The 16514-nt window shown below is 36.0% G+C and overlaps 1 protein-coding gene across 2 annotated transcripts; it reads left to right on the top strand.

The window, feature by feature from the left end:
• The first annotated feature begins 481 nt into the window (after window positions 1-481).
• LOC102716096 (vacuolar protein sorting-associated protein 29) lies at window positions 482-5309 on the top strand. 2 transcript variants are annotated; one of them, XM_040521400.1, is made up of 4 exons: window positions 482-680; window positions 780-947; window positions 2997-3134; window positions 4732-5309. In XM_040521400.1, the coding sequence occupies exons 2-4, from the start codon at window positions 816-818 to the stop codon at window positions 5026-5028; spliced, it is 567 nt and encodes a 188-aa protein (XP_040377334.1). In that variant the 5' UTR covers window positions 482-680; window positions 780-815; the 3' UTR covers window positions 5029-5309. The 2 variants fall into 2 exon arrangements, with proteins under 2 accessions (XP_040377334.1, XP_006647137.1); XM_006647074.3 differs by having other exon boundaries at window positions 482-947.
• Window positions 5310-16514: the final 11205 nt, after the last annotated feature.

The following is a 16514-nucleotide window of genomic DNA, read 5'->3' as shown; positions in this document are numbered from 1 at the left end:
TTAGATTCAATTGTTTTTAATATTAATATGTTATTGGTGAGTAATTTGCAAAAAGTTTACACAATAGAGTAGATGAGGTTCTCACCACCACTGTTTGTTAGGGTACATATTTTATGGATCATATGTAATAAAATCACCTTCAAAATCACTTGGGGGTTTTGAATTGAACTTGTATGAGTAATTCTATACGTACTTACACAACAGTTAATTTGAAGAGTTTGTAACAATTATTTTTTTGTACATGCATCATATCACTTTGTATATTTGATACGGTTCAGAAAGTAAAAAAAAAAATCAATAAACAAATCAATCCTGTTTGAGAGAGCAACCGGAGGCCCATATATATCCAGCCCAAAGCCCATCATGAACCATCTTCTCCACCCTTGTACGGGCCCGGAGCCCAACGTGCTGCCACGTCACCTCACTCCCGTTGGGCCCACCACTAGGCCCCACGTGCTCTTCTTCTTCCTCCTCCCCGCATCCAACGGTTCGAGAGGAGGAAGAGAAGAGGAAAAAAAAAAAACAGAGATCCCCAAAGCTTCCACGAGTCCACGACCGATCGGCGGCGGCCGCGGCGGCGATCGCAACCGGCGGGGAACTCTTCCCGATCACCCTTCCGCTCGCCCACTGGATCGGTCGGGCTCGGCCTGCCTCCCGGTCACCTTCGGCGGCGCGCGGGGGTGGGGGGAGGCTAGGGATTTGGCCCGGATCACGGCGAGCTCGATCGGCTTGGGCTGAGGCGGCGAGAGCAGTGATTTCGGGTCGATTTGTGGTGGCAGGGTCCCTCGTTGGGGGAAGGAGAGGAGGAGGAGGAGATGGTGCTGGTGCTCGCGCTCGGGGATCTGCACGTGCCGCACCGGGCGGCCGACCTGCCGGCCAAGTTCAAGTCCATGCTCGTCCCGGGCAAGATCCAGCACATCATCTGCACGGGCAACCTCTGCATCAAGGTTAGCTGCCGCATTTCCTCCCGCGATTCTCTGTCTCGAAGCTGCGCTGCGCCGCGCGCCAAATCTGGTTGACTAGTTATAGCGTCATGTTTGTTTACCATTGTCATGTGAATCTGCTTTTTTCTTATTGATTCCATTTTTGATGTATTGCCCTAGCTTTGGGATCATAGTATACTTGTTTTGATCGGATTGGTTTAGAGCAGATGAGAGAATTGTGAGCCCTGGAGGGTTGATGGATATCACTATTCACTACCACTACATTGAGCATGCACCGGATCAAACGCACATTTTCTCATGGATCAAATGTAATTTCGAAGTATGAACAAGAATACAAAGTGGGCAGTGATTTTTTTCTTTTGGTTAAACCTATTGATGATTGGTGAACACCATTTGTTTTGATTCTAGCGAAGGACCTGAATTTTTTTAGGGTTGAACTTAAATTCCAGTTTGCCACACTGGCATTACTTTCACCAAGTTACACACATAGATTTAAGTATTCTGGAAACAAATAATTGGTCACCACATATAGTGGGGTAACTTCATCTAACAGTATTAATGGATCTAGGTTGTTATTTCAGACACTTCATGATAGTTGCAATAGAGTCAGTATCCCTTTACCCTTGAGATAAGGAGGTTTGGTGTAATGAATAATGATTGGTGACCTATCTCCTGACTGATGTTTGTGTTTTACCTTTTATATGGCATCTTAGCATGGATCACCCTTTTCCCCACTATTGATCCTTTCTCAAAAGTAACAGCTTCTCCAGTTTATTAATGGTCTCATCACTCGTGTACTTTGATGTACAGCAGAGAAAGTGCTTCTCATCTCATATCTTGGTGACAGAGATCTGCATTTGTCATTAGAAGTTTTCAGGGGAAAACTAACCATGTACAACTGTTCAGTGGACACAAGTACGCAAATTGCATGTGTTAATTAAATTTGAATGAACTTTCTCTCGTCATATAGGTTGTTTTTTCTGAACTTTTTTCTAATACTGCGAGCTTTGCTAAGATAACTTAGGTATCACTAAGCAGCATGATTAAAGAAACTGTATTTGCCTGTGTGTACTCACAGAACTGTGCTGATACAAGTTTGGATGATCTCACACTTTAGAGGTTGAAATGTAAATGATTAACTTCTAGAAGGAAAAAATCAATATTTTCAAAAAGGATGGTTAGCATGATAATTAACCTGTTTGTCCATGTTTACATTATTTTTGTGATTCCAGCATAAGAAAAAAAAATGGATTGAAGTCACAGGAGAGGTCCAAGCTTTCACCTGTGTGGCAGTTTTAGCTGTGAACAGCCACAAATAAAATATATTAAACTGAAATTGCAGCCAGGCCAAAGAGACCCATAGTTGTTATTTTAAATAAGGATACTGTCATTTACAAAGTACCATGTTGAGTTGTGGAAACCATAGGTTTTATTGATACCAAGAACATGCAGCTCAAAATATTACCATCTCTCTTGCTGACAGTAATTTGAAATTGTTTATACCAGAGGGCTGCACAATAAACTGTGTTGAAGCATGCGAAGAACATAGAATGAACACAAGTTGATATGTCCTACAGGATTAAGGATCCATGCCACAAATTGTGTGGTCATGATGAAATAATAGGCGATGTACTATTTTGTGTAATGAATGGCTCTTGATTCTTGTGATATTATCTTTGTTGCTCTGCTCTTGTGTTTGAATTTTGCATTGCATACTACTCCCTCCAGAAAAAAACAAAGGTTGTTTATGACAAGGCTTTAACTAACAATTGCTTACTCATATGCATATAGTTATGTGACGCAAAAGTATAATCACAAGAAAGTACATTTCAATGTGAATATAATAGCATCAATTTAATGCCACAGATATTATATTATAATAGAGTAATTAATTGTAAAAGTCTTATCTTAACAAAACAAAATGCACTTTATATTTTTGGACAGAGGGATTAAGGTGCTTGCTTTCCATCTACTGATTTACTGACACATACTTCCTGTATGAAACTGTTTATCTTTTGGTCTGATGATTTACGAACTGATAAACTTTTGTAGGAAGTTCATGACTACCTGAAAAGCCTTTGCCCTGATCTCCATATCACCAGAGGCGAATATGATGAGGATGCTCGTTACCCAGAGACTAAGACACTTGCTATTGGTCAATTCAAGCTAGGGCTGTGCCATGGTCACCAGGTTTGCTTTTGACCCAAGAATGTTTACTAGCCTTGTTATTATGTGCTTCATGCCCATAAAACAGAGATACTAGACTTTAATATACTATTTTTATACAAGAGTCTTAAATTTGCTATTCACTCCATCCCAATATAAGTGCATTTCTAGCACTTGAGAGGCAAATTAGTTGGGAAGAAAAACGACTTAAATGCCCCTCTTTTAATAAGGAGATGAGATGGAGTGAGAGGTTTGCGAGGGTTAAAATGGAGAGAAATTTGAATGTGAGGTGATTGTGAAACTAGTGCTCCACAAATGCACTCTTTGAGGGATAAATTTGAATTCTAGAAATACACTTATTATGGGATAGAGGTAGTATCGTAGTATTTATAAGCTCAGACAATTCTAATGTTATGTTGTTTCACATGGGGCCATGCTGATTAAGTGTTGCACTCCGTTAGGAATGAAAATTAGTTTCTGGCTAAACCAGAATGTTTTTATTTTGATTTCTATAAAGAAATACTGTTAGTATCTGTAGCAACCTTCTCATTTATATTTCTTCAAATGCCAATGGAGTTTGGACTAAACATTTTAAAGATATGTTGTGGTTTTGTTGCTCAGACACTACACGGTTTCCATCCTTGCATTGGGAGTGATGTTTGTACTTTACGCTTCCACATGATTGCAGTGAAATAAGCACTCATAACACATTATGTTAGATTAGTGTATCTGTTCATAACTGGAATTTCTTTCTAGAAACAATTTGATTAGTGATCAAAACAAACAGTTCTGTTGTACTTTTAATTGGAATTGCTGTCGCTGCAGGTGGATACTTCCCATGTAACATACCTATAAAAACATGGCTAAGCTTTCCTCGCTGTTTATCACGCTTGTCTGTACTTGGGATGTTTTGTTTGATGTAAATCAGGGAAGTTTATGGGGTTGAAACAGATGACATCTTTTTAAAATTTATGTGAGTACATATATGGAGGACTCATGGCTGGGAACTTGAGATGTTGCAATGTTGTAGCAGTCAATGAATGTTCAAATGGTCTAGGGGTCATACAAACAAAGTTGTTTTTAGTTCAATGGATGTCATGTGGTTTCCCACTGACTGCTGGGCTGTGGATGAGCGTGTGTGCGTGTGTGTTTGCTTTCCAGTTGTTGCAACATTGCATCAAGCAACAGGCTTCGTGGATGGTCACAGAAAATTCAAGTGTTGAACCTATTTGCATTGACCCATCCATATAAAAGTGATGTGATACTTCCTCCCTGGGGACATAAGCACCCATATCCTTAAAGTGATGTGATACCTCCTACTTGGGGACATAAGCATGTTCACCAGGAAAGAAAACAAACCATGTGCTGTACGTTGAACATTGGCTTGTGCAACTGCAAAACCATTCACGATGTTGATTCATTGTACCCGTTGCTGCGTTCGTCATATTCTGCACTATATCTTGCGCACCACTAATAATTTGAGTAAGCCATGTTGTGTCAATAATCTGCCTTACCTTTTGCCAGTACATAGATACCAAATCTGATCAGTCTGTCAAAATTGATATTGTTGTACAGTTATTGTAATCATCTCTCTGACCATGTTGTGTGGGTCAATTACCAGGTGGTTCCATGGGGCGATCTGGACTCCCTGGCGATGCTGCAGCGGCAGCTGGACGTGGACATCCTCGTCACCGGGCACACCCACCAGTTCAAGGCGTACAAGCACGAGGGGGGAGTCGTCATCAACCCGGGCTCCGCGACGGGCGCCTACAGCAGCATCACCTACGACGTGAACCCGAGCTTCGTGCTCATGGACATCGACGGCCTCCGCGTCGTCGTCTACGTCTACGAGCTCATCGACGGCGAGGTCAAGGTCGACAAGATCGACTTCAAGAAGACGGCCACGATGCACGCCTGACCGGACAAAATCGGAAAGGCAGCGAGCTGTTCTGCTCTTGTGTTTAGTTTCACCCTCGTCTCGCTTGATTCAGAGTGCACTCCATTTTCTGAAGCTTCTTTTTCGCTCCTCGCCTCGTTCATGTGCAAAAACTGGAGCCGTGTGTTCAGTTTAGTTAATAAAGATCATCAGAGTTGTTATGCTAATTTATTCATGTGCAAAGGAAAAAAAGAACGCTAGAGCATTGTATTCAGATTAGTTAATCAAGACCGTCAGTTATTATGCTAAGCGGCCATTGCATTGCTCGTTTGTTTGACAGACAGGAATAAACAACAGGTGACCAGCCCCATCTCTGCTTATGGTTATAACCCAAATTTAAATTTTCAATCTTTAAATTTAAATTTAGAGTAGAATTTAGGGGTTTTCATCATCGTATCATCTTTTTTTTTTATCCTTGATTTTTAGACTGCTCAGAACACCTATATAAAAGTTATATTCACCAACTATTTTTTATTTACAAATATATTATTTGGTTTTTTTCTGAATAAACCAAATAATCATCCCTGACATCTAACTGTTCTTGAGCATATAAAAATAAGAAACAATTCTCTATGTACCCTAAAAATTTGCTCAATCTCTCTCTTTTGTATCCTTATAATTTTACATCATTTTTTTATATGTGCATGAGTTTTTATCTTGATCTCCTATATGCCTATTTCTTTAGTTGATCATTAATTTCTTTTCTAAAATAACTATATTACCTCACTCTCATACTTCTGTGCTACCTACTCCATTAATCTTTACGTAAAAAAATAACTTATAATAAATTTGTGGGATAAATGCCAAATATAAAAACAAAATTTAAATTTTGAAATAAATTCAGAATTATCTACATTAGTTTCACCAAAGTGAGAACCAAAGCTATGTGTTATTTGGTTTTAAATTTTAGGAAAGATCAATAAATTTATTAAATTTGATTTAAAATTTATTTAAAAATGTCATCAAATGATTGCACCCCTTTTTTTATAATGGATCTTTTTTCATGACATGTTCATATAAAAAGTACCACTCAAATTTGATGCAAAGTTTTTTTTTAAAAAAAATCAATGAAACTACGCTTCAATATTTTTAAATTCAATATTTACCACTTAATATTTTTCATAATCCAAATAATTAATACCTAAAACAGTTCTAACTTTTGGCAGTTTACCAAGAGCAATAAGGTCGTTTATATGGAAAAGGAAAACTAACGGTTAAACTAAATAATAGGAACGTACAAGGGTATCGCGTGAAATTTCAGAGACACATTGGGAAGGGATTTGACTTTATAAATAATGGATAGAAGAATTGCAGATACAAGCCGTGTTGGTTTTAAAGCCAAAACTTGTCAAACCAAATATTGTCAGTTTAAATACTCCGTATAATTTTAGCAATCTCCGGTTTGCTACTAATGAAATGTCGACACGCACATACACAAATATTATCAAAAATAAATTACCAGCAACACCAAAACCTTGGGTGTTTGAGCAAATAAAGAAAAAAATCAAACCAATACAGCGTCCGGCGGCGACATGCCCTACGCCTCCCGCCGGCGTCACATGGCGCCTGCCGGGATCGACCACGTACGGCATCACCGCACTGCTGCCCATGCTCCGGTGAACGGCGTCTAGCCGACACGGACGGGGAAGCTAGCGCAGAGCAGAATGCAGTGGCCAATGGCGCATGCATCAGTCCCCATCACGCTCACGCGTCCGTGTCACCGTTTGGTTTACTTAGTACTACGAACCAAGCCCACCCTCAATTCAAACAAATGAAAATCCTTTGAACACGACACGTGGACCCATAAACATTGGGATCCAGGACGGGGGCTTTCCTCACAGAAATGAGAGAGGGGAGAAGGCTTCCCTCATATAAAATAAGAGAGGAGAAAGAGAAAGGAGAAGAGTAGAGCCGAACGAAGAAAAAGTTAAGCAGCACCTCTAAGCTTTAGATCATGGATCCGTCCATGTCCCTAACGATGAGTTTTACAGCAGTATCGAAGAGGGTCTGAACTCAAATTCAAAACATCTGCACTACCTTCACACTCCTCTCCGCATCACAAAAATACTGTCTTCGCCTTCTATTGTGCACATCACGGTTTGCAAAATTCTTTACGAAGCAGTTACCGTTGTTTTCAGCGGGAGCGTAGTTACCGTATGGTAACTGATTATCGTGTGTCAAATTCATGAAAACTCTATACAGTTCGTCATGTTAACTGTAATACGTCCTAACTAAATGCAAATAAATAAAAATTGTAAAAATATAAGTAAAAACTTTAAAAATTGTGGAATATTTAGAAAATAAAAACTATAGATAACTCATGTAATATTGCATGAATTTGTTGGTATAATCATTACTATATTTTTTAAGTGCAAATGATATCCCAACATAGGTTTGTTCTTTTATGTTCTTTTCCCTGATTTTGGTGGAGCCTTAAAATATGAATTTTTTTATTTTCATAAATTTTGTTCAACAGTTAGCACAAAATTGTAAGGATTTATTTGGGTCTTTTAGCATTGTTTAAATTCAAAACTGGATAAAATCCATCGAACCAAATCGTACGGTTACCGTCCCGGTCCCCGTGCCCCAGCAGCATGGTAACCGTACGTTCCACAAACGTTGTTCTACAACATGCTTCAAATCTTTTAGAACAATTTCACAATATTTCTCTATGAGTATCACATAAAACAATTTAATTTTAGCGGATAATGAAATAAATCCCCACATTTCGTGCGATTAACCGTTTCTAAAAATAAATTTTAGCTTTACTGTACATGAGCAACTCTCTAACAATTAGGATATAAATTAATCCTCTGCAGCAATGCCGCAGGTACTGTAGCTAAGGTATAATAAGTTGGCCTCAGCGTTTTACTGCACATTAATGTGGTGGAAGTGATCAACTCTACGGGCAGTCGATCAAAATGGAATGTATTAGAGCACGTACAGAATATAAGCCGGCTGTAACCATATTTTAGTGGGACAAGAGAGCAGAGAGAAGATGAGTGGTCTATATATATTTGTTGTCAGCTATAGCACGGACTCTAAGACGCGATGTGTATGACAGGTGGAACATGGTAGTATATGTTTTATAGGTAGCTATTGTATAAATTGGCTATTACATTAACTATAGATGAATTGGAGTTATTAGTTGACTATACTATTAAACTTGCTCTTAGTGCTACTATAGGGGTGATTTTTTGTTTTTTATTTAAAAAGCCGAACGTCTGATCTACAAACGAAGAATAATATATATATATATATATATATATAAATTAGATCCTACTATCAGGTGTAGCTACTCCCTGCACGTTCATGATGAAAAATATTTTCATGACTATTTCTACATAAAGTATATACACTATTAAATCTTATGTAAATAATACAACTACATGTATATATATATATATATATATATATATATATATATATATATATATATATATATATATATATATATATATATATATTTGTAGTGATCTAAAAGTTAAAACTAAATAATCATAAGATTTTTTTTCATACCTACATCCATCCATTAATCTTATATATGTTTTTAGTTACATTAACATACAGATAAATTCAGATAAACATTGAAAGTTTTACGACGGGGGGAGCGTATCCGTAAATACGCACTAAACACAATTAATAACAACATATATGCGTAAACAAATCGTCCAGCACGTAGATGAATCGTGGCGGCGCACTCGATCGATCGGTGTTGGGTGATGTACCAAATTTATGCTACAAATCTACTGTTGCTAGTGCATCTGGAACTGGCTAATTAAGCTAATTACGTGTGTCTAACTAATTAACTAAAAGGCCCATCGAAAGTGCAGTCTACTCAGCGAGATTACATATATCGACATCATCCCCAGCTGCACGCTCGTGCTAATTGCGCTTAATTTGCAGCTGCATTGCATTTCATGTACGAAGAGGATTATGACGGGATTCCTATCTAATTACTACCATATTTCATTGGTTATGTCACTTACTCCGTTCTAAATTAAGTGAATAATTTGACTAATATCAATAAACTGGTATTTAAATAAAACAAAAATGACTGTTGTGTCCCTATATATTTATTATATTTCGGTGATGCAACGATTTGCAATAATTGTACATTTCTTTATACCATAAATAATTATTTATTTTCAAACAAATATTTTTGAGTCGAATATTTTGGAACAGATGTAATAATTAATTATGGGACACAAGGGAGATAATCTTGATTAAATGAGGCGAGCAGCAAGATGGCGACCGTACCCAAGTTTTTGGCCGCCACATCGAGCCGTCCCTGTCGCTGTCCGGCTAAGCGCCGAGCACCAAGGCACTCCGGCAGGGATCTTCTGCGGCGGATGATCGGCAAACCCACCATTCGTCTTGCTCAAATGTTCCTTAAAAGAAACATCTAATGCTATTTTTTATTACACGGGAGAAGCACAGGATCAACCCTATCTTTTCGCTTATACCTATAAGCCAAAATTTAAATTTTTAAGATTAAATTTAGAGTTGATTTTGGTTTTATTTTTTACCTTGACATTTAAATTACTAAAAATACATATATAATTTTTTATTTTTTGTTTGCAAATATATCTTTTACATTTTTTCAATAAACAATCAAACAATCACCCCAGATATAGGCTGTCGCATACGCATGACACCAGTGGCGTATCTCAGATCTTATTATTATGTAGTCCAACTTCTATATTTTTAAACATTGCAAAAATATCATGCCAAAAATACAATGCATCTATAAAATCATCAAAATTCACCATCCCAAATAAATAAGGAAGATTTTTCTTGTTTCTCTCATAGGATTTATTTTTCTTTTTACACTCACATATATTGAGTCATATATAAGATTTTCCTATTCAAACAAATACTTAAAAATCTTAAAAATCGAAAACATTTTACGTGCTACCAGATTTTGATACGAAGGATCTATTGACTCATATCAATCAAAATTAGAAGGTTATTTGATATGTTTTTGGAGCCTACTCACCGTAGCTAGAAAAATAATTTAAACCCACTGACCATGCGCCCTTCAGGCTCTTATCTTGCTATGTTATTTCTTTTGACTGCTGAAGTGGATAAATGATTTTCTTTTGCAGTACTTTTCCAGGGGGGTTTTATTAAAATACTTAAAAGGGCTTTAGAAGTAAAAGAAATATATCATGTATGTGTGGTGCAGATTAGCAGTAGTGGTCATATAGGAGTATACAGTTTGTGAGTTTTAAAGAAAAAAGCTACCAGTAGAATACTCCCTCCGTTACACCGTTGACTTTTTAATACATATTTGACTCATCGTTTTATTTAAAAAAATTACATAATTATTAAATATTTTTATATCATTTCATTTATTGTCAAATATACTTTGATGCATATATATAACTATATATTGTACAAAAGAATTTGAATAAAACGAATGGTCAAACATGTAAAAAAAATCAACGACATTTACGGACGGAGGTAGTATATGTTTGCATCCCTAGCTAGCAACATACTGTATGCCTACTTACGTTGTCATGCAAGAGGATCTCCACCGGAATGCATATATGTACTTTTGTAAAGATGCATGTCTACTCGACCTTACAAATTATTGGTAGATAGAATGGATCATGTTAAAAACTGTATAAAAGTTAGGTCAGTGGAATTTCATATTAATATTTACAAAGATATACTGCACTAGTTAGTCCTAGAAGCTAGTCATTCGTTCAAGAACATTATACCGGTTTATTTACTGCTCTTTAAAGTGGCAGATCTGATCTACTGCAAACATGGCCACTAAAGGTGGAAAATGACCGAACTCTACTGCAAACATTATGTTATGGTACTTTCAGTCTTATTTTTAATTAGCCCAACTTAGTTACACAACTATTGAATTGAATCAGGTCGCGTTCATTTGGCTCGGCAAGTAAGCCAGATTTTTTTTTTCACGCATACGTTTCCCGAACTACTAAAATTATGTTTTTTCCGAAAATTTTCTATTGAAAAGTTACATTAAAAATCAAGTTAATTCATTTTTCATTTTTATTATAATTAATAATTAATTATTTATATACTAATATATTAATACGTTTTCCATACGAGCTAATTACACTACTACCGAAACACGGGTTTAGTAGTTACGTGAGAAAAACTAGCATTCCACTTTATGCAGTATTGTCTTAAATTTGTTTTTTAAAATAAAACCATCCTACATTAGCGTCATAAAAAAATTTCTACATTTATACGAATATTAATAAATTTGGACAAGTGCATATATATTAGTACCTCAAAAATTAAAAACACAATAACATGTAACCAGAAACAAAAGATATGAGAGTTTATATTGTTTAGCACAAGATCCTCTTAAAGTAAAATGAAAAAGACGTAACTGCTGATACGTGAGCCGTACGCGGATGATAGATCCTTATTATACCAGTGATGGTGATGATGCATGTTCACGGTGTACATTAACATCAGATTGTCCGATGGCATGTACATAAAGCTAGCCCAACAACTTTTTACAACTTGACACGAGCTTATACCCTGTATTTTAGCTTTTGCTTATGTTTTCTCAGTCAGAATTTAAATTTTCGATTTTAATTTGGATTTGATGATATTTTTTTCATTAGTAGTTTAGTTTTTAGTTTTATCTTTTGCATCACTATGAATACTTATATAAAAATTTTGTCAGTAAATTATTTTTTATTTGTAAATATATTGTTTGCTTAAAAAAGGGCGAAAATATGACACCGAGTTTTAGCGAGGATGCGGATCGAGTTGACCTTGGCTGGGTGAGCACCGTCCTCGCAAACAACTGAACGAGTAGATTAGATAAGACAGCGCATCGTTATTAAACAAACCAATGGTGATTGCTTGGTATTTTAAAAAAGACTGAATGACCATATTTGCAAATGATCAATATCTTTATATAATTTTTATATGCGTATATTTTAGTGTTTTAAAATCCAATAATAAAAATAAACTATGATAAAAATCCTTAAAATTACTCTAAATTTTCAATACTAAAAATTTAGATTTTAGCATATAAGTGAAAAGACTAGGGCTGCAAATAGCTCACCCCCGTGCCACAACACTAGAGACAAACCCCCAAATTAATTAGCAGCAGCTTTATTAAGCTTAATCGAAGCCCACACAGCCTTCGAAGAGCCCCTGAAAAGAAAAAGGTTAAAAAGAAAAAGAGAAGAAAAGAGAGTATACGGGTGACGGAGTAGAAGGCCTCCTCGGGATTCGGAGGCGTAGACGGCGCGCGTGTCAGTGGGTGCACCCCACACACACGCGGATCCGATCCGACGGACACCACACGCCGCCCAATCCATGCGTGGTCCCCACCCCTTCTCCCGACCGACGCTGCTCTGCTCTCTCGCTGCTCCTGTCAGATTTTGAAAATTTTTGGAAAATGTTTGATCGGATGTTGGAAGAGGTTTTTGGACACGAATGAAAAAACGAATTTTACGGCTAGCCTAGAAACCGCGAGACGAATCTTTTGAGCCTAATTAATCTATCATTAGCATATATTGGTTACTGTAGCATTTATGGCTAATCATGGACTAATTAGGCTCAAAATATTCGTCTCAAGATTTCTTCCATAACTGTGCAATTATTTTTTGGGTTCATCTATATTTAATGCTTTATTTAGGTGTTTAAAAATTTGATGTGATGTTTTTGGAAAAAAAATTTATGCTAAACAAGGCCTTAATAATCTCCTCTCATCTCTCATCGTTACTCCCTCCGTTTCAAAATAAAATAAATTTTTAATCATTCATATCCAGTGTTTGAACCATTCGACTTATTTTAATTTTTTTAAAAAAATTAAAAAAAATTAGTCACACGTAAAGTATTATTTATAATTTATCATCTATTAAAAATGTTAATTATAAATTTCTTGAATAAGACAAAGAGTCAAACATTGTACCTTTTGCTTTTGTCTATGTTTATAAGTCAAAATATAAATTTTTAACTTTAAATTTAGAGTTGATTCTGAGATTCCTTTTCTTTCACCGAAATTTATTTTCCAGCCTTAGCTTTTAAATCGCTAAAAATTTACATATAAAAGTTTCATTTATAAATTATTTTTTAAATATGTCATTTGGTTTTTTCACCGAAAACCCAAACAGCCACTTCACTGCTACTCCACTTGGGAGCTGTTTAGTTGGATGAAACCGTCCAGTTTGGCTTTGACCAGTGACCACACCTTAAGAAAAATGTGCCTCGCTACCAAGAATGCAACCAGTTAAATGATGCCCGCGTCCTAGGCAATCTGTAGGATGTTTGGATTGCTTCCGCAATTTATATAAGGTTGTCACGTCTTAACTTAGATCCTGTTTAGATGATAGGGACTTTTTTTTCTCTGTCATATCGAATGTTTGGATATTAATTAGAAGTATTAAATATATATTATTAATAAAACTCATCTCACACTCTGTACTATTTCGCGAGACGAATCTATTAAGCCTAACTAGTCCATGATTAGCGAATGTTATGCTACAGTAAACATTTGCTAATCATGGCTTAATTAGGCTTAAAATTTTGTCTAATAAAATAGTATTTATTTATGTAATTAGTTTTGTTATCAGTCTATATATAATGCTCCTAATTAACTTTCAAACATCCGGTGTGACAAGGGACTTAAAAAAATCACTGGATCCAAACAGCCACTTAGGTACGTTTGATTAGGTTAGATGATTATTTGGTTCCAACTTACGCTTGTGCTAACACTTTCTAATTAGATCATTGTATTATATTCTACATGTAATTAAGATAAATAAAACATGACAAGTATGTCTTATGCTAGATAAAATGTGACTTCTTTGTTAGCCATGACTTAGCGAATTTAGCCAAATAAAAATTTAGGCAATCTTAGGGAAGGTGAGATATTCAACCAAGTAGCTCCTTAACCAAGAAATTTATCATACATAAGTTGAAAAGTAAGATCATCCATAACTATAACAACAACCAAATATCTGGCTAAGAATGCTGGCACACCTAAGTTTTGGCTGGATAACTTGACAAATGCAACCAAACAACCCCTCTGCCTTAATTCTCAAATATACCACTTCTAGGATTTAAATCTTACGCAGTTTTGGTACTATTCATGAATAAGTACTTAACAAATCGGTCCCTATTCATTAAAAATTGTTCGTATTTTATCAACATATTCCACCACCTCTATTCATCCATCATTTACTGAACGTATAACATATTACATTTCGGAATGAAGATAGTCCTTCAACCTCTCCTAAAATAAGACCATAGTTATCTTTCTCCCTCAAATTAAATCAATCTTTAAGTAATGAGTGCATTGGAGTCTGTAAAAGTAAACATACACATTGGACTGCTAAATTGGAATTATATTCAAATTTAATAAATAGGGTTTTTTTAGCTTTTTATTTTTGTATTGGTATAGTATGTGGGATGAGTGAAAAAATAAAGTTATTTTGTGAAGGAGGGCGTACTTTAGGTTCCTAAGCTTAACTTATATTTTTAACCAATTTGGCTAAGATATGGACAATAAAATTAAGATCACACTTTAGCTAACATAAAGACATTCCTGCCAACATATTTTTTTAGTCTCAACAACACGTAGGGTCATATCATGGAGAATAAATTTTGCCACAACTACGTTTACTTGAACCAATTAGACACCTGGCTTATCTGGAGGTGTGAGGACAGGTAACCTATGAAAGCTAACTAAATGCCCCCCTCATTCGCTCCACAATATAAGAATTTACAAATCATCTGATAAGGATTAAGGTTTAGAAGAGAAAACTTCAGCAACATTTAACAAAGTATAAATTGAATGAAGGTAGAAAGATATGTAACGGTAATATAAAAATAAATTTGAATGAAAAGTGATAAATGAAATATATACAGTGCTCTGAATTAGTAACCAAAATGCCCATATTAGAAATAAAAGTTGTACACTCTAGTCATTTCGCTTTTACTCATGCTTATAAGCCAAATTTTAAATTTCCAACCTCAAATTTACGGTTGATTTGGGGTCGTCTCACTGTAGTTTATTTTTCAGACTTTGCTTTTAAATTCCTAAGAACACCATATATCATATAAAAATTTTATTTATAAATTATTTTTCATTTACAAATATACTTGACTATAAGATCCTTAGACTATAAGAAAAACTATATGGTAAAACCGAGGGTGTGCTACGTCATACTGTACACTTAACGGGGATTAACCCCGTGTCACCACATGGAGGATTACTCGATTAGTTAATTTCTACTTGTGCACAAGCTTCTTTTTTTTACCACCTCGTGGTAATTAAGCAGGGGGATTGGCGATTAGTGAGTGATTAATTAGTGGAGCGGAGTGGAAGTGGGGCCCCGCGCGGCAGGGCAGGGCAGGCAGCGGCCAAAACCGTGTTGACCTTTTGGGGGTTGGGGGCAGGCAGCGCAGCATGCAGCGAGGGCCACACGGGTTGGAGTAGTAGTCGTCCCAACCATGTGAAATCCTCTCGTGCACACGCTGGCAAAAACCCTCCTTTCTTTTTTGCTCGCTTTCGCCTTTGGTTTTTTTTCTTAAGGTAGCGGTGATCGATTGTTCTCATGTAATATTTCTTATTGGGTCGATTTTATGTTTATGTTTTTTGCAAGGCCATGTGACGAATGAGTGCCAACTAATCAAAGATGTGCTCGAGAGCCACTTGGACGAGCATGCATGATAGTATGAGGTGTGTGCGCGCGCTTGTTGTTTGGCTAGTTAGATTACAGCGAAACATGCTGAGTAAATTAGCTGTGATAGGTTGGTAATATTCGATGCAATAGTTCTATCATTGATTGTCTAATTAAAAATTGTATATGGAAATATTTGGATTTGTGGACAATTCATGGTATGCCTATGTCTTACTTAGCTATACTCCATTATAGTAAATCAATGTTTACTTATAACATTAAAATTATATAGATTCATCAGCATAAACATTAAATATTTAGATTTTGTGATACTATTTTGTGGTATGCCTATATCTTATTTAACCATACTCATCTATTGTAAATTAATGTTTCATTTATGCTATGCAAAATAAATTAATATTGTTTGTCTTATGTTTTTTTATAGTAATTATATTAGCTGGCAGGAATATCTCTTATTTAATCTTACTTCATTTTAGTGCACTTAACATTCAATACATTAAATATATCTAGATTCACCAACATGAATGGCAGTAGTAGAACTACTCAGAATAAAACAAGCGAATTAGATCAAAGTAATTCAATGTAAAGATACGCATTTTAAAAACAACATATTGTGGTAGAATCGAATGGAACCAAAATTCTAAACACTATTAGGCATCCCACTATCACACGTAGGCGTTCTAGATCCTCATCTCATCTCATCTAGTTGGCCCACTTGCTGGCTGATGCAAATTTCTTATTCCTGACGCTATGTGTGCTCATGTTGGGTGTCCCTAGCAATAAATCCCTCTTGCTTTTCCTTGACTTTCCCCAAAG

This window comes from Oryza brachyantha, chromosome 2 (assembly GCF_000231095.2).
Source record: "Oryza brachyantha chromosome 2, ObraRS2, whole genome shotgun sequence".
Taxonomy (NCBI): domain Eukaryota; kingdom Viridiplantae; phylum Streptophyta; class Magnoliopsida; order Poales; family Poaceae; genus Oryza; species Oryza brachyantha.
The sequence above is the reverse complement of the archived record's forward strand: the minus strand, read 5'-3'. Positions and strand labels throughout refer to the sequence as shown.

Bases quoted from the DNA above. Each gene is read 5' to 3' on its own strand.
- LOC102716096 (XM_040521400.1), top strand. From the start codon at position 816: ATGGTGCTGGTGCTCGCGCTCGGGGATCTGCACGTGCCGCACCGGGCG. The intron at 948-2,996 runs GTTAGCTGCCGC...AAACTTTTGTAG, and splicing joins CGGGCAACCTCTGCATCAAG to GAAGTTCATGACTACCTGAA. The intron at 3,135-4,731 runs GTTTGCTTTTGA...GTCAATTACCAG, and splicing joins GGCTGTGCCATGGTCACCAG to GTGGTTCCATGGGGCGATCT.